We start from the raw sequence: 26,626 nt of genomic DNA on the forward strand, positions 1-26,626 counted from the left end.
TACAGGGCTAAAAAGGTAAAAAGTTACCAGTGTGCCGCCTAAAATAACGTTTGCACACAATCCACGTTACGTATCCCACACGACACTGGGAGCTGTGAGGTGCGACCTTCGCCGTCCACCGTGGCAGCCACTAGCCACATGTGACTCTTTGTATTTAAATTAATTATAATTAAATAAAATTTAAAATTCCGGTCCTTGATCAGACGAGCCACAGTTCAGGTGTTCCAGAGCCACACGTGGCTAGTGGCTGCCATCCTGGGCAGAGCAGATACAGAACATTTCCATCATCACAGAAGCTTCTACTGGACAATGTGGTTCTAAATACACACCTGCCCACACACCCACTGGTTAGAAGGAGCCAGACTAAGATTCTCAGATTACCCCGCCTTGAAGAGAGAAAGCCCCTCCAACATGGGACTTGCCGGGCTGGCAGGCATGGGGACGGGTCCTGAGCCTCTGCTTGGCTCCCAGGGTAGTGTCGCTGGCTGAGGGCAAGGGGATACTCACTGAGCCACTGTCCTTGCTTTTCTCAGCCGGCGTCTCCTTCTCTTTCGAGGCACTGGCCGCTTCCGGAGGGGCTGCCTGGGCACTGGAGGAGCTCCCCTGGGATGACTTGTTTAGTGTTTCTGTGCTCACCTCGGCATCTGCTTCCTGCTGAGGGGCAGTAGCTGGGGGCAAAGGGGCAGAGAAGCCACATATAAGCGGAGGATGATGGCTTCAGACATGCAGGGAGCCCCGCTCTGCAGGCCCCGGCCCCGCGGCTCAGCACAACCCTGACCCCAGCACCATCCATAACGGAGGCAGCGGCTGCTCAGCCCCATCTAGGGCACGAGTCAGGCCCAGGGCCACAAAGTTTCCCAGAAGCTGCAATTCCAGACTTTGTGTGCAAACACGCTGATTTTTAATAGCTAGCAATTCAAGGTTTATTAAAGCATCCTGGAGACGAAACCACGTTCGTGGAACAAACGTCGGCAAGAGCCAGCTACTGCGGATCTAGAATAACTCATTTCACCATTTCTAACTTTGGACCTACTTTAGCCCTGTGGATTGATTCCTTCTGAGGCGGGGCAGGGAAATCCACGGGAAAAGCAACATGACATCAGAGGCACAGAGTATCTGGAGACGTGAAAACGTGGATAAAGTGAAAACCAGGTTGTTCGAGAATAATTTCAGGAGGATGGACCTTATGACACCACAAAGAAAGGAAAGCTGAAGGACAGTTGGGCCACCCTGTAGCAACAGCGGAGGGGCCATCGGACACATTCCAGACCTCAGGGGAACGTACCTCCACCACAGGACGAGACAAAGTCACTAGGAAGAAGACGTCTCCCCAAAGAAGGTTAACAACACGGCAATGGATGCTTCAATGCTGCCGTTTTAAAAATGACAAACTAGAGAGCTGTCGAGAGCAGGGGTCGACAAACTGGTGCCACCCGCTTTCGTAAATAAAGTCTTATCGGGACGCAGCCCCCGCCTGCCACTACACATTGTCCGTGGCTGCTTCTGCCCTACAAGCCGAGCAGTTTCGACAGATTATACAGCCCAAAAATCCTCAGATATTTACTCCCTGGACCTTCACAAAAAACGTCTGCCAACCCCTGGTCTAGAGAGAACTTCTCACACTTGCTCATTCATACGTCACCTTTGAAAATTCTGCCAATTCAAAGACAGACTTAGCTTTGTCATATTACGTTATTTTTACTTAAATAAATTCTTTTAAATGGAGACTTTTAATTCTAACCATATAAAGCTAACATTTGCCATAAATAAAATCTAACTGTAAAAATTACTTTTAAAATATTATTTTATTTTTTTTTTTCCAGCCCTGAGCTAACATCTGCTGCCAACCTTCCTGTTTTTGCTGAGGAAGACTGGCCCTGATCTAACATCCATGCCCAACATCCTCTACGTTATACATGGGACACCAACCACAGCATGGTGTGCCAAGCGGTACGTATGTCTGCACCTGGGATCCGAACCAGAGAACCACAGGCCACTGAAGCTGAATGTGCGAACTTAACTGCTGTGCCACCGGGCCAGCCCCATTAAAATATTATTAATAAATTCTAACTAGACAAGTGTTTCCTACTGGAGTCCCCTGGCCTGAGATCTGCTCACTCTGTGCTGGAAAGTGTTATGAAGACAGATTAGTTCTAGAACCAACACTTTTCCTTCACATAAGAAGGGGGAATCCTCATTCTTCAAAGCCGGGAGTCCAGGATTACCTAAAAAGCAGGGTTTCTCCACTTCAGTACTATTGACAGCTTGGGCCAGATCATTCTCTGTTGGGGGGAGCTACCCTGTGCCTTGTAGGGTGTTCAGCAGCATCCCTGGCCTTGACCCTCTAGATGCCAGTAGCACCCTCATAGTTCTAACAGCCACAAATGTCTGTGGTCATTGCCACTGACTTTTGGAGGGGGAAAAGGTGGACAACCACTGGAACTCCCATGAAACCAGAGCCATCTGGGTTGTCATTACAAGCCCGAGACGTTGGCAAAGGCCAGAGGTTCAAGACGCCTGTGCCTCGCGTCTCAGCCCTGTGCCTGCATGCTGCCCTCTTGTGTGTAAGAGACACAGCTGTTTGCGAGTGACAGTGGCCAGGGCCTTGCCAAGCCACCCCTGCCACGGCAGCCCCCTCCGTGGCCCCGGGGCGCCCCGCGCGTACCTGACTGGGTACAGGACTTCATGTGCTCGGGCCAGTGGGCCTGCTGGCAGGGGTAGTCACAGTAGCTGGTGTTCCAGCAGCAGTAGAAAATGGCCTCCTTCTTGCAGTTGGCGCACCACTGCTTCTTTTTGGTCTCGTCCACCGCCTGCTGCTTCTCCAGCTCCAGCTGCTTCTTCACCTCGGCGATGAGGCGGTCCCGCTCCTGCTCCAGGCTCTGCCGCATCTCGGCCATGGTCAGCTCTGAGGAGGGGGACGGGACCTGGCTTCAGCCCCCGCCCCGGCCGTGGCCATGGGGTAACTCACACCAGACAGAGAGGGAGGCCGTGGATTCCGACAGGCAGGTGGGAAGCCTGGCCGGAGCCGCCCAGCTGTGAGGCCCTGGGAGAGGAACCTCGCCCCCCAAGCCCCAGCATCTCGTCTCGTCCATAAAACGAGCTGCTCGTCATAATGAAGGTGGGGCGCCTCGAACCTGAGGTACAGGAGCCCCACGGCGATTCTGTGGGAAGCCTTCACGTAAACCCCGAAACAACTTCCACTAAATTCACTTTGGGTTTTATGTATAAGCCTTTTGTTTAATCAATCACATACTTACGCAGCACGTACTGTATACAGGCGCTGTTCTAAGTACCTTCTATTACCTCATTTAACCCTTATACCACTCCCATGAGGTAAACACTACTGTAAACCCCTTTCACAGATGAGGAAACTGAGGCACACAGCTACAGAGGCCAGAGCTGGGACTAGAACTTGGACGTGCTCTCTTTCCAGTGTGTTCAGTGGCAGTGGATCCAATCCACAGACAGGGCGCTGCGGCTGATCGTGATGCTCACAGGACAGCTATCGCACGGTTCAGCCTGCTGACATTTCTCTAATCTCACTTTAGACAGTAAGTGCATTTGCAATTCACCTGGGAGCGACCCGCACATCGAAATAAAAGAAAAATAAATGGTTCCTCAATTCCTTAAAATCCTTTTCTTGAAATTAAAAAAAAAAAAAAAACCCTCCAAAATACACCAATAAAGAAAACTAACCCCTTGTGAAGAAGACAAGAAACACTTGTGGCCAGAAACCAGCTTTCCATGAGCCACAGCTGCCTTGAACCGGGAGCTGCAGCCCGCGGCACGCTCTAGCCAGCCCAAGCGGAGGGTTTTCAAATGTGCGGCCAATATTTAAACATGGAGAGATTCTGCATAGAAACAGACCCCTTGCCTCTACTAGAGAAACCAGCAGCAACAGCAACCAAACAAGCTTCCTTCACGGCAATAAGCTGAGGGACCAGGGGCCCCTTGCCCGCTGGCTTCATAAGGGTGTGGGGTTCGCAGCACGTGATTTAAACATCTAGCACCTGTGAACAGGTGGGCACACCTGGGCGGGCTCCCGCTGGTTCCCAGCATGCTGACTCTGAGGCTGATACCAGGTGAGAGGCTGGAGGAAACTGCTCTACCTGTGGTGGGAAACCTGTAACAGCTACACAGAACGGCAGACGAAACATCAGTCAGTCCAATCCAGGGAGCAACAAAGCAGCTTTGCCACCGCGTAAGGCACAGGGAATCTGTGAAAATCCCTAACATTCGATGGTTAAGCAGGGACGGTCTGGAGCCAGAGTGCCCAGCCTTGAATCACGGCTGTGTGACTTTGAACACCTTCCTTAAAATATCTGTGCCTCAGTTTCTTCACCTGAAAACTGGAATATCAGAGCCCTTTATAACGGTTTCTGTAAGAGTTAAATTAGTTGTTTCGTGAAAAAGTCTTTAAGACAGTTCCCGGCACAAGCCAAGAGTTCAGTAAGTAGAAGCTGCTCAGGTGTTACTGTTATTTTGTTGCCGATGCTGGAACTGATGAAGAAAGGAGGGCGGGGTCCCACCGACACCTGCTTCTCTCTGGTTTCTCCAGGAGTCTCACATCTCCCCAGGAGTGGTACACCCCCCTAGCCTACTTTGGACTCAATTCACATCTGGCCCTGACTCCAGGGGTGCCAAGAAGTTCACATGTAACAGCTCCCCGAGGACAGCCCGGCCCCCAGCCCTTACCCAAGTTGTGTTTCATCTCCGACAGCTCTTGCTGGTGTAGCCACTGAAGCTTCTCGATCTCGATCCTCAGCCTGCGGATCTGTAAGGGGGAGAGTGAGACTTCAACGGCGCGTCTGGGCGCCGTCACCAACAGGGCTCAGGAGCTGCAGCCCTCACCACCCGTGAGGGGGAAGGTCACTCGGGGAGTCGAGGGGCAGGCAGCCCGGACCTGTGCTCATCTTCCCACAGCCACAGTCCAGGGAGGTGGGTGCCCGTGCCTTAACCCAAATTCACGAGAAATTCTGTTTCAGAAAACCAAATACAAGCAGTCCATCTTTCCTGAGAAATACTGGTTCCAGGAAAAGCCACTTAAAGGGGAAAAAATGGACCAGATTTTCATAATAAATACACAAAAGGTTTGATTAGGACTTTGGTGTAAAGAAATCAAAGTAAAACAAAGATAGCTTTATTGCATCTCTTACCTAATATTTCAGGGGAGCTCCATAGTCAGTTACCTGAAATTCCAAAGCCTAATGTCTCTAAAATCCAAAGGGGATGGGGGGAGGAGTCTGGGGCCAAATTAATTTGGAGGGGAAAAAATAAACTCAATCTGAACTGATACGAGGCTATTACAGTGTTTAATTATCACAGCGGTTCTCAGCTGGGGGGATTTTGCCCTCCCCTCTCCCTCCATGTCACTGCAATGTCTGGGGACATTTGGGGTTCTCACAACTGGGGGTGCTACTGGCATCCAGTGGGTAGAGGCCAGGGAAGCTGCGAAACCTCCTCCAACAGACAGAAAACCCCAACAACAGAGAACGATCTGGCACAAGCGTCAGCAGTGCTGAGGGTGAGAAATCCTGATTTATCCCACATAGTGTGAACAATTCTGTTTCACTGCAGAAATGTTGTATCTAATTGCATATTATCTCTTTAAAATCTGGAAAATTCTGGCACACATCCGGACCCAAGGTTTCAAGTGAGACATTATGGATCCGTACTTTCAACCACATGCCAGTTCTTAAAATGAACAAAAAAGAATGAAGTATGGTGGCGGGTGGGGCGGGGTGGGGTGGGGAGGTTTTTCTGAGGAAATATTTTCCATTCTTGTTTGACATCCCCAGCATCATCGTGAAGAGGGGCACAGCAGCAAAAATATCCAAAGGGAGTCCTTTCTCTCAGGGCTGTCTCAGCCCGGTCTCCTCACCCCGGTCTCTGCTGGGAGCCATCGGGACACCGTCCTCTTTCGTCTGGGGGCCAGTCTACCCCTGCCTCAAAAGTCTGGCTTTGCATGGAATTCCCGCAGTTCTCCAACACCAGCTGCGTGACCTCAAGGAATGCCACCACTGCATTCCACCTGGTGACCCGTCTGCGTCTGGCTGCAGTGAATTCGCCTACGAGCGAAGCTCAGGAAGGTCTCATTTTATAAATGGTCGCTTCATAAGCAGACATTTTAATGTTCTAACCACTCTAGTCACTAGGCGATCACATAATTGCACAGGCTCAGTACACAAATTCTCAGACAGCAAGGATCACTTGTATAAAAATGTCCAAACTTACAGAGAAGATCAAGGAGACAATTTTACATGGGGCCAAAAGAACGGGTTTCTGGTTTCACCAATGGGTTAACTCAGGCTCTAATTTTCTGGCTGTTTTACTAGAAGTAACTGATTACACAAAGCAGGGTGTGTCTCCACAGCGCCAGCCTTCTGGCCAAACGAAGAAATACCCGCACCAACAGCCACAACCAGCAGAGCATGCTCAGCAACCGGATTTCCAGAAGAGCTTCTTGATGGCACCATCCTATTGCAGCCCATAAAACACTCTTAGCAAATAAGGAATTATGTGTCACCTCTGACCTCGGCTATTGTGCTTCCAGTAGTGTTTTTAGAAAGATCGTTATATATTTCTGTCATCGTTCCTTTTATTGCATCCATCATCTGAAAGATAAAAACAGAAACAATTAAGGTGATGACTTCCCTGAGGCTTTTCGAGATGACAGACATCTAGAATCCATGTGGATAAAGCAGTGGCTCTCAATTGGAGGTGATTTTGTCCCCCATGGGACATTTGACGTTTTTGGTTGTCTTGAGTGATGGTGTGGGGGGTGCTACCAGCATCCAGTAGGGGGAAGCCAGAGATACGCTAAATATCCCACAGTGCCCAGAACCGCCCCCACAATAAAGGATTATCCAACCCAAAATGTCACTAGCACCAAGGCTGAGAAACCTGGTCCAAATCAGGGTAGGAACTCACGCACAAATTCCCTGCCTCGCAGTGTGGGCGTAGTTCACACCCATGAAGCTGGTTTCTATGGCTACAGACTCAACTGGGCAGACCGAACGCGGCCCCCAGATGTGTTTCATCTGGCCAGCACACTGTGTTTGAGGGATGGATTGATTTGTTGCCGCTGTTTTTAAATTTTTTCCCCTTAAAAAAACAACCATCTAACTGCAATATCATTCATGTACCATACAACCCACCCATTGACAGTGTACAATTCAATGGCTTTCAGTATATCCAGAGTTGGACATCCAGCACCACAATCAATTTCAGAACCTTCTCATCACCCCAAAAAGAAACTCTGTGCCCCCTCAGCCTTAACCCCCCAAGATCCCCATCACCCCTAGCCTCTGACAACCACTAACCTGCTTTCTATTGGCTTAATCTAGGTATTTCTTATACATGGAATCATATAATATGTGGCCCTTTGTGACTGCCTTGTCAACTTAGCACAAAGTTCTCAAGACTCATCTGTGTTGCTGGGGGTACCAGCAATTCACTACTTTTTATGGACGAATAATAATAGAGTCCACCGTGTGGACAGAGCTGGTTTGTCACTTTTAATGCCTTTGGTCAGGGCACTGCCTTTCCAGTTTGTTTCCCATCTTCCTTTTCTTTAATTATCTGATCCCCTAGGGCATCAGCGAGTTTGTGACATCCGTGCAGGTCCACACAGCAGGCACCCAGATATCTGCTGACCGACTAAAGTGTTTGTAGGATGGATTCCTCTTCTAGCTCCCACTTGCCGGCTGACCCCTCCTGCGTCACAGGAGAAAGAGGACGGGGCAGGAGCCCAAGCTAGGTCTCAGGCCCGGCCTGGCCACTGTCCAGTCTCCCCCGTGCTTTGCAGCCCGCTCCAATTCAGTAAGAAGGCAGGACAAAGAGCCCTCGTGTGTGAAGCTCGAGATTGTTCCCACCATTACCTCTTACCATCCACACCCTCTCTCAGCCTCGGCTCCCCATGCAGAAAACAAGGATAATAACAGCGCCCCCTCGTAGGGTGTGCCCAAGGATTAAATGAGAAGACCACATGAAGGCTGTGGTTGGGTACCTGCCACAGGGTAGGTGTTCATGAAGAAATACTTGTTCATCTTCTTTTTACAGAAAAATAAATTCACATGAGCATGGAATTGCACAACTCCTGCCAACTCCCAAAATAGGAATCCCAAATTCACCCCAAAATGGGAGGAAAATGAATAAAATATCTGTTGAGATTTCTACTCCCAGCTTGTTGCGGGGGCCCGGCCGGGAGGCTGCCAGCAAGAATGTGCTTTATGCAGCTTGACGGGTCGGGCACTCTGTGTGGGCCTCCTTACCTCACTGTACCAACCACGTCAATTTAAAATATTAAAACAAAATTGCTTTACAAGAAAACTTCAGCAAGTGGATGAAATTCAATACATTACTAATGCAATGGTCACATTCCATTTTTAAGAAATCATGAATTTGTAGACCGACTTTCCCTCTTACTTCCAAATATAGCAAAGAACTCCACATTAATAAAGAGGGCCCTTCTGCCAAAACACACAAATCTGGATCTTCAACTCCGGGTCACCTCGGAGACAGGAAAGTTCATCAGCTCCAAAAATATGTCACTGTGCTCATTTTCTTAACTGCAAAGAAAACGTCTATCAGAAAGTCCATTCCTCAATTTTGCTAAGAGGAAAGAGAAGGCAGAAGGTTGGGGAATAAAAGTGGCTTCAGGAGCTGAGAAAAATAGCTCAGTGCCAACCACCTGCATATCCACAGTGCCATAGCCACTTGGTGTGCCTCAGTTTTCCCATCTGCAAACAGACAGCTTGGACCAAACTGATGGAAGGTGATATAAGACGCAACTGCAAGCAGAACAAGAGACCATTTCGGCAATACCAGACATCTTCTTAAATCAGTGATGAAAAGGTGCCCCCCCCTTTCAATTCTCTTCTAATCCTACAGATCGTCTTAGGAAGGAAGTCGCAGTTGGGTGCCAGCACGTCTTTAACATTTTCATGACAATATCTGTTTTTTGGTTTTTGGGTTTTTTAAAGTTAATTTTTATTGAGTTTATGATAGTTTACCATCTTGTGAAATTTCAGTTGCACACTGTTATTGTTATGTTATTGTTACGACAACATCTGTTTTTAAAAAAAAGGAAAATGGACTTAGGCTTCAAGCCTTGACAAGGAACAGTATCTTGCAAGGTTAAGCTTAATTATATTTAAGCTCTTTAACTAAGTCAATTTAAATCAAATTTAATTTAACTTAAATAAAAATATTAAGTCAATACTAGTTGAGGTAGTTGAACAGGTAAGACAAAAAGCTTGAGGACGACAACAGGTAACCGACACTTGAATGCTTCCTGCTCTGAAACTGGGGGACTCGGTAACAATCCACGCGTTTTATTCAAAAAGGTGACAGACGTATAAATAAAGAGACAAACTTATCCCCAGGACTAGTTCTAATGATCTCTTTAGCCACAGTGAATCTTCATTAAGTGGGGCTGCTTAAAAAGAGCCACAGGCAAGAACAATCAGTTTGTGGACAGTGGACGTCTGTGGCCAGCAGGCTTCGGGTGAATTCAGAAACCAGCTCAAAGCCGGGTAAAGAGGCCTTGCTAGATCCTGGCTGCTACCATTCGGATCCCTAGACAAGCTGCGTAACCTCACTGGGCCTCAGTTTTCTCATCTATAACATGGGGGTATATAACATCTATAACACAGGCACCGACCTCATCAATTTGTCACGAAGACTGAGTAAGTAACACACAGAGCGCTTGGAGCAGTGTCTGGCCCCACGTAAATGCCATGCAAACATGAGCTACTGCAAGTGTCACCTTACCTATTGTGACAGACAGACTCTTGTGTAATCCCCTCCCCTCGAGTGTGGGCTGGCCTAGCAACCTGCTTCTAACCAGGAGAATATGGCAAAGGTGATGGGACAGTTCTGCAATGATGCTACATAAGACCATGACTTCCCTCTTGCTAGCAGGCTTTCTCTAACAGGCTTTGAGGAAGCAAGCTGCCATGTTGGGAAGGCCTACCTGGCAAGCAACTGAGGGTGGCCTCCAGCCGACAGCCAGTTAGAATGGAGGCCCTCAGCCCAACAGCCCTGGAGGAAGTGAATCCTGCCCCAGTCAAGCCTTCAGATGAAACCTCAACCCTAGCAGATACCTTGACTGCAGCCTGCCAAAGGGCCTGACACAGAGGACCCAGCTGAGCCGTGCCCAGACTCCCGACCCACAGAAACAGTGAGGTAAGAAATGTGTGTTGTTTTAAACTGCCACATTTTGTGGCAATCTGTTATGCAGCAATAGGTAACTAATACACTTAGATACAAGGAATGAGAAAATGACCAACAAAAACTCATTGGTAAAAAATTCCACAGACTGTCTCTCGCCATCCAGAACTAAAAGATTCTACCTTTAACAGGACATGATAAAGCAACTCTTTATCATGAGATTTCAAAAATCCTAGAAACGACTGTTCTCAACTATTGTCATCCATTCTGTCTATAAACTTCAATAGCTTACTCATTATTATTACTGCCCATTTAGTAATTTACTAAATACTCTTAGTAGATTATTACTCATTAGCTACTATGAACAGTTACTATAGTAATAAGCCTGATGACGAGAAGTTAGGCAACAACATGCATTCATTTGACAACTATGAATCAAGCACCTACTGTGTGCAGACACAGTCCTAGGCCCTGGCAGTGAGAAAACAGACAGAATCCTGCCCTCATGGAGCTGACAGTCTGGTGGTGGTCGTGACTGCCGAGTGGTCTGTTGGTACACACCTGCGCCTGTCTCCAGGGCACTCATATGATGGCGAGGAGAGCTGCAGGCTTTATCCACCCAAATTCAACAACGAACATAAAAGCACTTGGCAAATTAAAAGAGAAAAAAGCAAGGGCTGGTGCTGAGAGAGTGCCCACGAGTGACCCCACAGAGGGGAATCCTGCCCACTAGGCCACTCAACGAAGTGTGTGCCCCAGAGGATGGGCAAGTCCGGTGGGGGACTCCACTACTCCCCTCTCCATCTTGGTTTCTAGAAAAGTCTAGGTGTGGGCATTGTGCCTTACGAGTCTCATGTTTAAGCCTCTGTCACTTCGGTTCCACGTGGCTTCTCCATGCAAACCAACCCCTTGCTCTGTTGTTGACTGAAGGAACAGAAATTTGTTCCAGTGCTTAAAGAAAATCTGAAGGGTAATTCTGATTCTATGCCATTTCCCTGCCATGTACGGACTTCGGAATCTAAGCCGTCTCAGAGCAAGATTCAGTCCAGTCTATATTCCTCTGCTGAGATCCAACTTTAGACCCAAATGGAAGAGTCTGGTCTTGGAGATCCTCAGTACAACAGGGTCTTCCCTCCCAGATTCCCCCCAAAACCTGCGAGGTCACGACCCCGTGGTTCCCATCAGGAAGCTGGTCCTCTGACATCCCGCCAGGGGCCTGCTGGCACTCACTTTGCTAGTGTATTTGGCGATGTCCGCGGCGACATCGGCGGAGGCGGTGGCGATGGGCAGGTCTGCACTGACTGAAGATGTGAGGGTGCTCGTGGACCCCGAGCTGGTGACCAGGGGCGACGACTGAGTGCTGGTCACCAGGGTGATGGTGGAGGTGGACGGGCTCTGGGTGATCTCCTTCTGCTGGACAGCTAGGAAAACAAAGGACCCCGGTCACCCACTGCTGCGGAAGGGCCCGTCCCAGCACAAAGCTGTGGTGAGGGGGGCGGAGCCCCTGGCACACACCCTGTGAGCTTTTCTGCTTTCAAATGACAAAAATGCTCCCCCTGACCAAACCAGCCAGGCTCCTCTGAGCCCTTTCTTGACTAGGCCTCAACTTTGGCCTAGCAAGACTTGGGCAAATACAAACAGAGCTTTGAACAGTTCAAGGCAGCATGCCTAGGGTGACCCCATCCCTAGGTGGCTTAAGGGCCTGCCTGAGAAGACTCAAGGCTGCCAACTGGATGGACCGTTCCAGCCAACATCTGAAGACAGGCTCTGTGGGAGGGGAGAAGCCCAACTTCAAAAGGCGCGAGGCAGCCAACCCAGTTTCAGGCGGGCCAATCCCCCTTCCCGCTTTTTCTAAGTTTTCACATCCTGATTCTACTGAGTCCGCACTCGCCCACCTCCCTTCCCCGCCATTCTCCCTTTAAAACGCCCAGTCACCTCTGTACAAATCGAAGTTGACCATAGTTCACCCTGGACTCTTTTCTCTATCGCAAGAGCGTATTACCAATTAAAATCTGTCCTCACTTCTTTACCTAGCGCCCAGCTTTCTTTGACCCAAGACAATCTGCAAATTGAGAAGCACCCTGTCACGGAGCCTGTTCTTGCCGGCACCTATGCTGCCCTGGGGGAGGCTCATAACTCTTACGGGCTACGAAGACGGAAGGCCGGACCTGGTCGTCGCAACCTCACAAACCACAGCTTCAGTCCTGCCCACCAGCTCTGTGAACAGCAGGATCCAGCCGGCTCTGCTCCGCCTTCGCCCGTCCGATCTTTCCGTCTTCCCTCCCCCCAATCTTTGAGGGGTTTCCTTGGGGGCCAATTCAAGATTCGGCTACTTTTCAACTTCATATCCTGCCACTCTTAAAGAGTTCTGCTCACTAGCGTGCGCTCACTACACAAGAACTTCAACCAAGGGGCCTGACCTTGAAGGATCTAGATACAGGCTTCCCCGTGGAACAAGATCTCCGTAACTGCTCACAAAAGCTGGGCACACTGGTACCCTTCAGATCAGCACTTTCTTTGGCTTTGCATCAGCTCCAGATGGAGCCTCCCGCAAGGCTGGTGGGAGTTTTGATTCTGCAACTTCAGCAACTGGCTCCTGATGCTGGCTCTCCTTTTGTGTATGGCTAGTCCTTAGCCACTAAGGTAGCCTTTGCTACCAGCTTCTCACACTGGACTCTTTCCCAAATAATGCCAAGGGGCTCATGCATATGCACAAGGAAACTTATACAAAGATGTTCACTGCAGCACCGCTTGCAAAAGGAAAAAACTGGAAGCAACCTAAATGCCCATCAGTAGGGGAATACTTTCAATAAACTATGGAATACTATGCAGCAGTCCAAAATAAGGCAGAGCTCTATGTACTGACATAGACAGACCTCCAAAACATGCTGATGGGTGAAAAAAGCAAGAATGGTACCATTTTTATGTTTTAAAAAAAGGAAAAAGGAAAAAAAAAAAGTACTATTTTTATGAAGAGTCACATATATATAAATATATATGCATACATGCATAAAAAAGAGTTTTACGCTTAACAGTGGCCACTAAGAAAGGGTGGAAAATGAAATGGACGGTCAATCAAGACAATAGTTCTGTGTAAATATTTTACCCCTTTCGAAGGAGAATCTGTGCGTGTATTGTTTATAAAATAAAAAAAGTAATAAAAAAATAAAAGTAAAAAATCAAGTCGCAAAACAAGTTTTAAAAATAATGCCAAGTGGAATGTGTAAGGCCTGTAGGATACAATGGCCAGGAAACAAAGGAGAACTGAAAAAAACAAAACAACAATGGTGTTTCTCCTGTCGGTGTGGCAAAAAGGGAGCGGGCGCCACGGAGAGCAGAGGGGAGGCTTGGTACCTTTCACAGCCTGTCTGGTCTGATATCTCGTCCCCTGGGAAGACTGAGGCTGCTGCTGCTGGTTTTGCTGCTGCTGCTGCTGCTGCTGGCGCTGCATCTTCTGCATGTGCCACTTTTGGGAGGACGTTTGAAACTTACTTGATGAGTTCCACACGACCCGCTGCACGGCCGGGGCAGTCTCCTTCGGTAAAAGCGGCCTCTGCTTTTTCACCGGGCTTCCCGTGGCGGTGGCGGCCGGGGCCGTGACCATGGACGTGGTGCTGGTGGTGGCCGTGACACCAGCCGTGGGAGTTTGGGAGGAAGAGCGGGTGAGGACCGGCGTTTCAGGGGGAGACTGGCTGCCTGCCGTAGTGGATGGTGGAGCTTTACCTACAACTAAAGCCAATGCGTAAAAAAAAACAAAAAAAAGGTAATTTGATTCAGGGTCGCCTGCAGGGTCTTTACACCAGCAAGTTCTGGGGGGAACAACCCAAGGCCAGGAACACCCAACTAATTCAGCACCTCAAGGATGCCCCAACCGAGGAGCACGTTCTCATCTTAGACACTTAGACTGCTTCTGCAGCATCTTCTATCTCAGACAGCATCCGCTTCCTTCCGTGAGCACTGCTCCCATCTGAGACACGTGTCAAGGCCTCTGGGGGAAATGGGGCAAGTGAAACCCAGCTCCTGCCCTCAAGCTGCCCCCCAACTAGTGGACGAGGCAGTGGATGACCAGAGCCACTGCAAGCATCTTACTTTCCAAAGCTAGAATGGGTAAGCACCTTTGAGAAAGACCCAGCCAAGGCCCATCCAGAAACTAAGAGAAACCTTTTGGCTGGGGAACCTCTGGAACATGGAACCCAGAGAACCAGATGGCTTCCCAAGGGCCAAAGTCCTGAACAGCATTGTCACCCGGAAAGAAAAGCATCCCTTTAAGCTTTTCTGATTCCATCCAGGACAAAGTCTCCGTGTGGTGCTGACAGCCTTGAGACCTAACACTAAAGGGCACTCCCCCCCAAGGCCAGACCCTTCCCCAGCACAATGGTATCTATGTAGGATTCGGGAACCTTGCTCTCATTTTGGCCATACTTATTCCTGCCGCCATCTTTTCGGTACAGCATCAGATACCGGCTGGCCTAACGTGTGCTGATCAACTTTAAGTCTAAAATGAGTTTAATTTTTTTTTAAAGAGCGAGTTGCTTCAAATAAAAATGTGAAGTCAATAATTATACAAGCAAGACAGGAATGGCAAAAAATAGCGCATGTGAATGACTCAAGTTCGAAAAAGCTGCCATAAGGAGACTGTCTTCTGGGAGGATCTGGGCCATGGGGGTGCGGGCGGGATTTCAACAGGTGGAAGTGAGACTCTGGAGGGAACAGCCAGCCGCGCTTAGGAATAGGCAGCACTTGGTAAGTGAGGGCAGGCAGTAAGGCGTGGCCGGAAGGCAGGTTAGAGCCAGAAGCGCCGAGCAGCGTGGCAGGGGGCGACCATGGGAGTGCTGGTTTGTAAGTGGGGGTCTGTTGCCTCTGCAGGGGTCCCAGCCACTGGTGAGGTGAACCTGCCCCCCAGAGAGGATGCCCAGGGATCACACACAAAACACGGGTGCATGTCAGCACCCCAATCTCAAACAATGTGCCTTGACATCAAACTCCTTTCAATAAGGATCACACCTGACTGTTTAGATTCATATCACCCGGAAAAGATGGGAGCTTGATTATTCTCTGGAGGATTTTCAGTAGGCTGTGGGTCTGGGGAAGCCGAGGAGAGAGAAGGGAAAGGACAAGCTGACCTTTCTGACTGGGGGGCTTTCTCGGCGGTCATCAGGGGTGGCTGGCCCTCCTGCTCCTCTGGAGAAGAGAGTTCAGCCAAATGAGTGGGCAAGAACATGAGGCGGGGCTGGAAGGGGAGCTCTTCTCACACGGAGGAGGCCCCGCCATCCTCAGGACGACCTGCCAGATATTGGATATGGCCCCCGCCTCCTCAAGGAGCGGAGCAGGCTTTGATCTGGGCCCTTTAAGGGCCCTGCACAGGTTTCCAGTCTGCAGAGGCACCCTCGATGCCTCCCTTCTCTGCCACGTGATCGAAAATATATGGTTATTTAGCTTAGCCAGCCCCTCCTCAGGAAAACAGCGACCACAAAAACGTCCTTTCTCTCTCCTGGTTTGCAAAGGCCACCAGCCAGCTGTGCAGAAGGGGTACCGCTCTGCAGGGGTCATGGCGGCCGTCTTTTCCAAATAAACACCTGGAGAGTGCAATCCAGAAAGAGGACGGGTTCGAGGCCCTCTGGGGGTTATCCTTCAGACATGAAAACAGTTTAATTTCTAGGGGATTCTGATGGTTTATAGAGGGAAAAAAGAGGCAAAATGGGAAATTCCACTTGTCCTAGAAATTCAAAGTATGTAATCCATCACCTATAGCCCAAAAAGGGTGCATGTCAAAGGCCAGCACCGCAGAAGGTGCCCCATCAAACTAACCTCCTTATTCCAGAGTCTGGTCACGGTCCTGGACCCACAGAGGGGCCTTTTTAAGAGAAGGGTGGAAAGTACTGATGGCACAGGGAAGCGTAGCAAAGGTCTCCATGGAACCTCCTTTGCCTCTGCTCTGAGAGCACCAGCTGTGAAAGTGCCGTGCTAGCTGAGGATTCATATTGTACGCATACGCTGCACTCCTAGCGGGAGGTAAGCTGGAGGTCACCACGGCACACTCTGAAATGTCCTTCACTTTGATAAACTCCTAAGTTAAAGGCCATCGTTGAAAAGATGCTCTACGTGGAGCCTGACACGAAGCCGATCCTCCAGACCCAAACTGCCATCAGGGGGCCCTGGATTTAAGGTGCACTTGCCCCACCCCTGAGAAGCTGCTCTAACTGAATTACGTTTTCAAATCATCTTTAGCTTAATCATCCACCACACACTTAGGGGCTCCTGGAGCAATTTCCTTCAGACATCAGTGAGAGGAAGAGCTCTGCTTCATTTAATCAACTGGAACGTTTTTCTATTCTTTGGAAAATAAGAGATCTTTTAAGGGACAGTTTCTCTTCTTGCTTTGACTGCTAGGAAGCTCAGAGTCAAAATGGAAGCGCAACTTTGTTAACTCTGATGCTGGAACAGTACATATTTCTCTACACAATCTCTCCCCAGACCTCTCACTATTCTCCCTTCACCTTTTACACTGATTTCTTTATATTCATCTTGTTTCACGGTTATGTATCCTTGTCAATCTGTCACAAATCCTTTCCAGAAGAGGAATAAAACCAATCAATGAAAAGGTCTGTTCCAGAAAGAAAGGAACAGTGTAAATACATCATTCATAGGAACACTGTGCCCAGATATTCTCACAACCTCAGGGAATAAATGCTGCCCCTCTGTTCCCTGCAACATCAGAGGCGGTCCCTCAAACCCCGAGCCACAGGATAATGGAGTTTTTCCAAGGCCATCCACAAATCTAAGAGATGACTCAGGGATGGTGTGATGGTCTCCTTCCTGTCACACTCAACTGCTTCTCTCTCTCCCTCCATCGCACCATTCAGGGGCATTGCATCCTCTTTGGATGCATCTCCCTAATAAGCAAGGTTCCAAGGCAGCCCGGGTTGACCCAACCACAAAAGCAAGATTCTCAGGGCTCATCCCCAACTTGCTTCAAGCAGCCAGACTAAGATCCCCAGGGACACAGAATCAAATCTTACTCAAGGGCTTGGCTGAGAAGTTAGCACCGAAGTCAGGCAGAGTCAAAAACTGAACCTGGCCATCCCTTAAGTGACTCACACAGTACAGGAAGTTTTCCGGCTACAACCTCTAATTTGTCCTTCGGCAATGTTTCTCCAGGGCCCTCAATTAATTCTTCATTATCTTTCTGGGGCCTGTTGGAATCCCCTCACACCCACTTGCCAAACCAAGTGAAAAATGTGCTGGCTGCTCTGTCAATGGACAGGACACCCTTCGAATCCTTCACACGCTCCTTCTGGAGGGTCTGCCCCCACGCCAGGCCATGGCAGGCCTGAGGGCGGCCGCTGCCTGGTCGGTCTGTAACAGCACCATGGAGACGCAGACAGAGGTTCTCCACCAGGGGGATGCTGCCTCCTAGGGGACATGGGGCAATGTCGAGACATTTCTGATTGCCACACGGGGCAGGTGCTACTGGCATCCAGTGAGTGGAAGCCAGGGGATGCTGCAAAACATCCTCCAGTGCCCAGGACAATTATCCAGCACAAAATGTCAACAGCACCTGGGGTGAGGAAACCCTGGACTCAGGTCACTTACTGCGGACATGGCGGAACACGAACTCAGGCACCCCCAACAATGCCCCTCCCATTTCTAGCACCCCGGAAGCACTCAGCGCTCGCACCACCTACCCAAACGGTGCCGTATTCTAGTCAGAAAACGCACTTTGAGATGCCTGGCAGCGTGAAGGCAGGAAAGGGAGGATGAAGTCCTCAGCAAGACCTTTGACCTGAACACTTCTAACAAGCTCAGCCTTGTCCAACGTCTAAACATGGACGAACCCTTTAGGGAAAGGAGTGAACACGCTGGGGAAGAAGGTGCTTAGACTAGAAATGACTTGACCGCTAAAAGCATCAACTATTTTCTAAGAGACCTATTTTTTCTGGGCTCAAAATCAACCACGTTGGGTAGCGGGCAGGTGAAAGGTGGGCAGAGGCTCAGGTTAAGTCCTGGTCGTGTTCAGTAAGTAGCTAGGTGACCTGGAGCCAATCAAAGCTTTGCAGTGCCTCTCCATGAAGCTAGAGGGTCACACAACTTGTGATAACACAAAAGCAAGCTGGCACTCTAAACCGAATTGAGAAACTGGAAACCGGTACATCACTTACCCTCCTGCTTGGGAGATGATTCTTTGGGCTCCTTCTTATTTTTTCGACCCTCCCGCCCAGAATGGTCTTCTCCTAAATCTATGACCAGTTCGCTCTCTGAGTCGGAGTCCAGGCCCAAATGTACTGTTGGGGAATCCGTCTCATCTTTCCCCTTCAGTTTATCCTTTGTGGGATGGGGCGAGGGTTTTGCTTTTTCTGCAAAGTCCTTCTCGGGCTGGGGGCTTGCCTTTTCCTTGACCGAGCCCGGATCTGCCTTCTCGCTGGCTGGCAATGTGCTTTTCAGCTCCTCTTTAGTCTCCACTGGGTTTGTCAGTTTGGGCTTTTTTTTGACAGATGGCTCTTTGTCCATCCGACTGCCCTCTTTCTCTTCCGCCTCTTCCGGCTCGTTCTTGGACTTCTGCTCCTCGTCACTGATAAACTCACTATCGCTACTATCGGACTTCTCGGAATCGTCCGAATCGCTGTGCTCTACGGCCGTATAAACATCTTCCGAGATTTCATTTATGCCTAAATTCAAAAAGAAAACCCAGCATGTGGCGTAGTCACAAAATAAAGAGCAGGACCAAAGACGCAAACATTTTCCACGCCAAACGCTGGAATCAAAAAACACATCTCAAATCGCATCACGGTGGCCTAGCAGGGTCAGCAACAGACTATGGGGGCAGCTGACTACCGCTGACAAGGGAACTCAGGCTTGGAGAGCTGTTAACATTCAAGGACGACATGGGACCCAACAACATAAATTTTAAATTGACCCTGAGCTAAATCTCTGCAACACTGCTAACTATCAGGATGCAGAGGAGGGGAGGAGTGGATGGCAACACTAGAGATGAGCTGTTAACACGGATCCATTTTAGAGATTAGAAAATAGAGGCTCAAAGAAACCACTTGTCCTAGGACACAAAGATAACCAAGGCAGAGGGAAGGCCAGAACCCTGGGGTCCTGACTCGCCCCCGGTGCTCGTCCCACGTGTTCCCAAAGCATTCAAGTCCTTCACCCTTCGTGTCCAGGGCTCAAAGAAAGAAGCCACAGCCTCAGAGCAGAGGTTGCCAACACAGCCCACAAGCCACATCTGGCCAGCGGACACATTTTCTTTGGGAAGCAATGATTTGGCCCACAGGCTATTTTGTTGTTTAATTTAGAATTTGTTGCCCAATACACAAATCAGGAAATTTTGCATCGAGATCAAGATGGCAGGCTTGTGAAGAAAGAGTAGATCTGGCCACTCTGGGTCAGAGGCCTGCAAGGCCACAGCTGGCTGGGGCCGAGAAGGCACCGGCCCCTTTAGGCGAGAGAGCACCGTCTCCAGGAGACCCGGGTGCCCGGCCCCCTCTGGCTGCCCGCACTGATGCAGAGCGTCAGCTGCCATTGTGTTTGCATTGTTCCTCCATTTATAAAGGAGTCAGAGGAAAGTCACACATTTCCATGTCTCTAAAAGGGAAAAAGACAAAACAGCAGGAGTTTCATACACACACTGACAAAAATGGGCAAAAACCTATTTCCAACAATAGTTCCACTTAACTCATTTATGTTTCCTGCTCCCAGTAATGAGTATCATCCGGCTGTAGGTAAATGATACTTTATCCTAAAATTTTGAAGAAGAAATCTCAATCGATTTATATTGTCTTCATTCTAAAGCAATGGCCACCATGAGTGGACAAGAGCCACCAACAGCCCAGGGCACTGGACACCAGCAAAATCATGGGAGAATTTTGCCCATTGCCACCAGGGCTCAATCAAAAACAGGAGAAGTCAAAATACAAAAACCCAGCTCTGGTATAATTTCTAAGTACTAGAGCTGGTGCTACTGGGAGCTGATGGCTGGAAACAAGAAGGACAAGCATGAGCAAAGGTGACAGGAAAAGCCTGGGTCCTGGAGCCCAAAGGAGATAAATTCAAATCCGGCTCCTCCACTTTTATTCGCTGTGCAACCCTGAACGAGTGACCTACCTCTCTGAGCCTCAGTTTCTTCATCTGCAAAATGGGACTGATAATAGTGTCGACCTCCCAGGACAATCTATGCATGGTGCTTGGCACAGTGCGGGGTGCCTAGGAAGCACTTGGTAAATGGAAATTTTAAAATTCTTATTAACAGTAGTTAATAAATCAAGGTCTTGGACCAGCTGTGTGGAAGGACCCAAGAAGGATATTTAAAGGACCTGCAAAATGTCATGCATGCCACTCAATGTCCTAACCAAACAGGAACCCCGACAAGGAATGCTCGCCTCTGGACACCCCTTACAACTCCTAACTACAGCTCCTTTCTCACCCGAAGGTCCAGAGCACCCACTGACATGTAAACCTCACTTTGGGGGGCTCTCTCCTGAGACCCAGCCATCCCCTACTTCTTTATATATGCCCTCTTGGCTTTGTTTACTTATTCAACAAAATATTCCAGAGCATCTACTATGTGCACAAGACCAAGGACCTTGGAGAAGGCAAATCCTTATAAGGCAACCTCCCTGCCCTCAAGGGTCTTCCAGTCTAGATTGGGAGGGATACCCCCACACAAAGGGACCACTGATGCTGCCGGGCAATAAAATACCAAAGGAGGTGGCAAGATGGGGAGGGCAATCAGAGGAGACTTCCTGGAGGCAGTGAGACCCAAGCTCAGCCTTAGGGACAGGATTCAGGAAGGCAGTGTGAAGGCAGGCAGCATGGGGAAGAGGGAGGGAGGCAACAGGTACAGAAGCAGGATGGGTTTGCCGGGTGGGGAGCGGCCCAGTCTGGAGGGGAAGGGGTTTGTGTTGGACATTTGTGGGAGAAACTTGATTCTGATGTTGAGACACTGACGTGGACTGAGAGGGAGCACAGAGGCGGACTCAGGAGGACCCTTCTGCTTCCAAACGTTCTCACAACCTGCACCTCGAGTCTGCAGGCTGCCACAACCAAAGAACAAACTCTGAGGAACTCAAAGAGCCTTCGGAACAATTAACTAGCAAGCCGGAAGTATTCCGCCACGAGTGGAAATCTATTTGAGTTCAACAATTAATTCAAGGTTAAACCAGCTGCTATAAGCGGCCAGGATCCAACTCTTATTTCATCCAGGCAGTATCTCTACAAATGATGCTGCTGCTGCTGCTGCTGCTGCTGCTGCAAGCAAACCAGAAGACATACCTAATTGTGCTTTGCAACTTTCTATCGTCTTGTCCAGGTTGAGCTGGAACCTGCTGCGGATCTGCCGCTTGGGGGAGATGAGCGGCACGGGCGTGGACTGCTGCTGGACTGACTCGCTCAGCTCCTTCAGATCCATCTCGGCCTTGCTCCGATCTGGAAGACACCAGCACACCCTCGTGAGCCCAGGCACCGGGTGGGGGAACAAACAATGCCCATCACTCACAGCTTCTGCCTTGCAGACACACGTCTTAGAACACCAGGGGAAAATCTTAAAGCGTCTTTGTTGTTTGTCCCGGCAACATCATGTGCGCGACGACACGGGCTGACTTGGAGATAACAGCCCGAGAGAACACTTGGCAGGTTTACTCAGTCTACTGAACAATCGCCTGGGTGGCTTTCAATATTTAAAATGCACAATCCCAGCCAGATGGCTGACTGTGGAAGTCAGCACCATCAGGGATCTTGAAAGCCAAAGGTTACAGTAATGTGATCAATCTCAGTATGAGCCGAGAGTGACACTGAGTCTGGCCGGAGCGTGCTGTGAGCTCCAGGCCTGGGTGTGGGAGGGCGTGGATCCGAGAGCGCTGAGCCCCTCGGAGAACACGCTAACTGCGGGCCCCGGCTCCTCATTTATCAGGAGGCTTCGTGCTTCATCCTCAGTCGACCCGGCCTGGAGCTCCAATTAGAAAGGGCGGGAAAATCTAAGAGAGGCAGACCTTGCGGCCAGTCTGCTGCACCTCTCTCTGGCTCACAGCATCTATCTGAGAAAAGGTAAACAGACTGGCCCTGGATGGGAAATCTGCATCTCCTCGCTCAGGTGAGACTCCAAGCTTCTCACCGGAATACAAGCAAAGGCCTCTGACTGATGACGCAGGCCCAGGGTCCTGCCCCAACTTCCGCCGCAGGCTCTCTGTATGGCCACCTGAACCAGATGGCAAAGGGTCCGTGAGCTTGCATTCCTTGAATTCCTTCCCCACCTCCCCTGCTGCCTCCTCCAGGGCCCCAAAACAGAAGAAGAGGACAAAATGAGGTGGCTGCAGAGGCCCAGAAGGCAGGGAGCACTGACTTTCAGGCTGCCTGCCACCCTCTGGCATCCCCTTCATGGACCCCAAGCAGAGAATGTGGGGCATCTGCCCTACGCTGGCTGGTCCCACAAAGTCAGTCAGAAAGCTTGCAGCATCCATCAAGGACAAAGAGAAGAAGCCAGCTCTGCGCCTGCTCCCACCAGCTGTGTGCTCACTCCCTGACCTTCCTCCACCTCCCTGCTCTACCCACCCCGATGTACCCCCGCTGCCCACCCTCCCCCAGGACACAGGCCAAGAGCCGCACTGCGGGGCTTTCGCAGCCTCCATGCTCTCTCCTCGTTTGTTTCCGTTTTGTTTTCCAACATGACCCACACACCTTCCCTTTCACCCAGGAAGCGGCGTTCTCTTACGCTGCACCTAGAGATTTGTTCCTTTAAAATGACCGGAGGTGGCCTCCCAGAAACCCCACTGAACCCACTCAGAGGTGACCAGAGCAACAAATGGCTCCAACTTAATTCTATCACCATAATGAGGTCCCCACCAAGGTTAAGACTTGGAAGGGCCCTTTCCCAAAAACACACTCAGGGTTGCCCGCCAGGGCAATTCTGGAAGTGAGTGCTTAAAGGAAGCAGCGACAGCATCCTTGCCGTTCAAGAAAAGGCTCTAAAAAACATATCTGTGTATGTGTATGTGTGTGCGCACACGTGGACATGGTGCGTGCACGCGTGACAATCAGAGGCTCCTCAAAGGGTCTACCAGGGCCAGGACCAAAGACGCTCCCAGAGAAGACGGTGGGAATGCACAGCCACTTGAGAGGCAGGAAGAACGTTCATGCAAATTGACGGGAGAAGCACCTTACAAAGAGAACAGAGAGTGAAATGGTGATAACACAGTAAGGGGAAGGAGGAGGGGGAGGAGGACCAGGGGGACAAAAAGGAAGATCAGATTAAAGGGGAGTACAAGCAGGACTTAAGGACGTCAACGGCTGAGCTGCGGCTATGACAGCAAAAGGGGAAGGCTGTGAGGCCTGTCTCGTAATTTCTGCTTTCAGAAATGAGGAACATACTAGATTCCAGAGGGAAAAGGCAGCCTTTTCAAGCATAAAGTTGAAAAAGAAGCATCTCACAAAAATACTTTCCACGAAGGGGGCGGGGGGCTGCCCAGGCGATATGCTCACCAGGGTCCCCAACAACATCCCCATCTGGTTAATAGATTCCACACAGCACTTACTGAAACACACACTCTACTATACCAGGATGCAGCAAACTGTTTCTGTAAAGGGCCAGAGAGTCAATCAGGCTCTGTGGGCCACGTAGGCTCTGCTGCAAAAGCAGCCATAAATGGTATGTTAACAATGGGCGTGGCTGTGTTCCAATAAAACTTTATTTACACAAACAGGTGGAGGGCCAGATTTGGTCACAGGCTGCAAAATCTGCCATCCCCTGTGCTAGTTCAGTGACTGCTAACCTCAGCTACACACCGAAATTGGCTGTAGAGCTTTAAAAGAATCCTCATGCCTGGGCCCCACCCCCAGAGATTCTGAATTAACTGGCCTGGGGGAGGCCTGGACACTGGCCTTTAGAAAGTTCCCAGGTGAGTCTAATTGGCGTTTCAGGCTGCAAACCTCTGCACTGGACCAATCTTCCACATGAGTACAGAAAACTCAGGATCTGCCTTAACCCTTGTGTATCCGTGTTAGCATCTCATAGGTCATAAAAAAGAGACCTTGGGGCCAGCCCCGTGGCAGAGTGGTTAAGTTCACGCCTCCGCTGTGGCGGCCCAGGGTTTCACTGGTTCAGATCCTGGGCATGGACACGGCACCACTCATCAGGCCACATTGAGGCGGCGTCTCACATGCCACAACTAGAAGGACACACAACTAAAATATACAACTATGTACTGGGGGGCTTTGGGAGAAAAAGCAATTAAAAAAAAAAAGAAGAGACCTTGGGGCCGGCCCGGTGGCACAGCAGTTAAGTGCACATGTTCTGCTCTGGCGGCCCGGGGTTCAGTGGTTTAGATCCCAGGTGCAGACATGGCACCGCCTGGCACGCCATGCTGTGGTAGGCATCCCACATATAAAGTAGAGGAAGATGGGCACGGATGTTAGCTCAGGGCCAGGCTTCCTCAGCACAAAGAGGAGGATTGGCAGCAGATGTTAGCTCAGGGCTAATCTTCCTCAGAAAAAAATAAAATAAAAAATAAAAAGAGACCTACACCTCACCAGGATAACTGTATGTGTGTGTGTACACCTGTGAATGTATACAGGGAAGGCAATCTCAATTTTAGCCTAAAAAGACTGAACTTTGGAATATTCATAATCAAGAGGGAATGAAAAGAAGGTAAAGCCCTTCATGTTACAAAATAAGGTTTCTCCCATCAATAAGCCACCGTAATGTTTATTCTAACAAGAAACCACCAAAAGCCAGGGGGCTGGGCTCACAACCTGGGAGCCGACCTTCAGGAGTTTAGCTAAATGAATTATCTTCCTCACACTCTCAGCTGCTTTTTCACTCGCGACTCCTCCAGGGAGGAGAGAAGAGCTTCTCCTTCTCATTTAGCTCTAAGGAGCTGATCGGGGCTTCCCCCTCCCCTGCCCGTCTATATCGGGAGTTTCTGCAGAACCCACCCTTGCTGCCAACATTTTGAACTTTTCAGCTGATATGAAGACAGCTTAGGCTATAAATGGAAACCATGGACAAAAAACACCCACGCAAGGGAAAGAGGCACGAGCTTACATTTCTGAAGGATGCGTAAATCAGCACAACCCCCTTACAGGGCAATTTGGCAGAATCTCTCAAAATGTCAGCCGCATGTGGCCTCTGACCGGCAATGCCACGTCTAGGAATTTATGCCAGGGATGTACTCCCTTGTGGGCAAAAGGGTCTTCACTGCAGCTGTTTTCAACAGCAAAAATGGAAAACAACTAAGTCAGTAAATAAGGTGCCTGGATAAATAAGTTAGAGTTCACCTCGAAATGGATTAAAATACAGCTGCTAGAATAAAACTGCAGCAGATCTTTATTGCTGATATAGAAAGGCAACCTGTTAAATGAAAAGAAGGTGACGGGGTCGGCCCGGTGGTGCAGCGGTTAAGTGCACATGTTCCGCTTCGGTGGCCTGGGGTCCGCCAGTTCAGATCCCGGGTACAGACATGGCACCACTTGGCACACCATGCTGTGGTAGGCGTCCCACATATAAAGTAGAGGAAGATGAGCATGGATGTTAGCTCAGGGCCAGCCTTCCTCAGCAAAAAGAGGAGAATTGGCAGCAGTTAGCTCGGGGCCAATCTTCCTCAAATAAAAAAAAAAGAAGAAAGAAAAAGAAGGTGACACTTGGTAGAGCACATTAGCATTGGTGTGGAGGAGAAAAGAAGGAAGTGGAACATAGATACGGATATCTGTGCTCCTGGGGTTTCTCAACGTCAGCACTACCGACATTTGAGGCTGGCTAAGTCTTCGCTGGCGGGGGCAGAGCCTGTCCCGTGCACTGTAGGGTGTTGAGCAGCATCCCTGGCCTGCTAGATGCCAGGAGCACCAAAATCCCAGTTGTGACAATGAAAATGTCTCCAGACATTGCCAAATGTCCCCTGGGAGACAAAAATCACCCAGGGTGAGGACCCCTGGTATTGATCTAGAAGTTCTCCAAGGAGACAAAAGAGGCAACAGCAGCCGCCTGTGGGGACGGGGCACACAGCCAGGGGATCGGGGTTACAGACAGACTGGCTTTTCATTAAATGTCTTTCTGGACTTTGGAATTTCTCTCACCATGTGCCTTCATTACTTATAAAAACAAAAAAACTTTTAAAAAAAAAATATTAGCACTTCTTTTTCAGTTAAAAAAAGTCAGTCTCCTTTGTTCAAAAGCCGTAGGCAGACTATAACGGATGGACATCCAGGAGCCACAACATGGCAGCTCCTTCAAAGGAACAATATCCTTCAGACAAGACACACTGGCAGATGCTCTCTTACCAATCACAGCCAAGCAGAGACCTTCCTCACCTCACTCACTGTAAACAAAAAACAAACAAGACACAAGACAACACCTGGGAACCCTGGGCGCCCAGCTCTGCGTCCACTCTCAAAGAAAGTCTGCCTTTCAAAGTGTGGCTTTATTCAGAGAAGGGAAGCAGGCCTCCCGTCAGCAACTCAG

The 26,626-nt window shown here is 49.6% G+C and overlaps 1 protein-coding gene across 1 annotated transcript in view; it reads right to left on the bottom strand.

Annotated features, from left to right (window-relative positions):
* Positions 1–26,626, bottom strand: part of ZMYND8 (zinc finger MYND-type containing 8) — a 100,243-nt gene that overhangs the window by 9,225 nt on the left and 64,392 nt on the right. The window contains exons 11-18 of the mRNA XM_046678053.1: positions 21,451–21,603; positions 18,333–18,839; positions 13,666–13,902; positions 11,404–11,594; positions 6,534–6,614; positions 4,696–4,774; positions 2,666–2,905; positions 508–668 (exon numbers count right to left, since the gene is read on the bottom strand). Coding sequence (XP_046534009.1) covers positions 508–668; positions 2,666–2,905; positions 4,696–4,774; positions 6,534–6,614; positions 11,404–11,594; positions 13,666–13,902; positions 18,333–18,839; positions 21,451–21,603 — 1,649 coding nt within the window. The remainder of the gene's footprint in view (positions 1–507; positions 669–2,665; positions 2,906–4,695; positions 4,775–6,533; positions 6,615–11,403; positions 11,595–13,665; positions 13,903–18,332; positions 18,840–21,450; positions 21,604–26,626) is intronic.

The sequence above is a fragment of the Equus quagga genome, chromosome 12 (assembly GCF_021613505.1).
Source record: "Equus quagga isolate Etosha38 chromosome 12, UCLA_HA_Equagga_1.0, whole genome shotgun sequence".
NCBI lineage: Eukaryota > Metazoa > Chordata > Mammalia > Perissodactyla > Equidae > Equus > Equus quagga.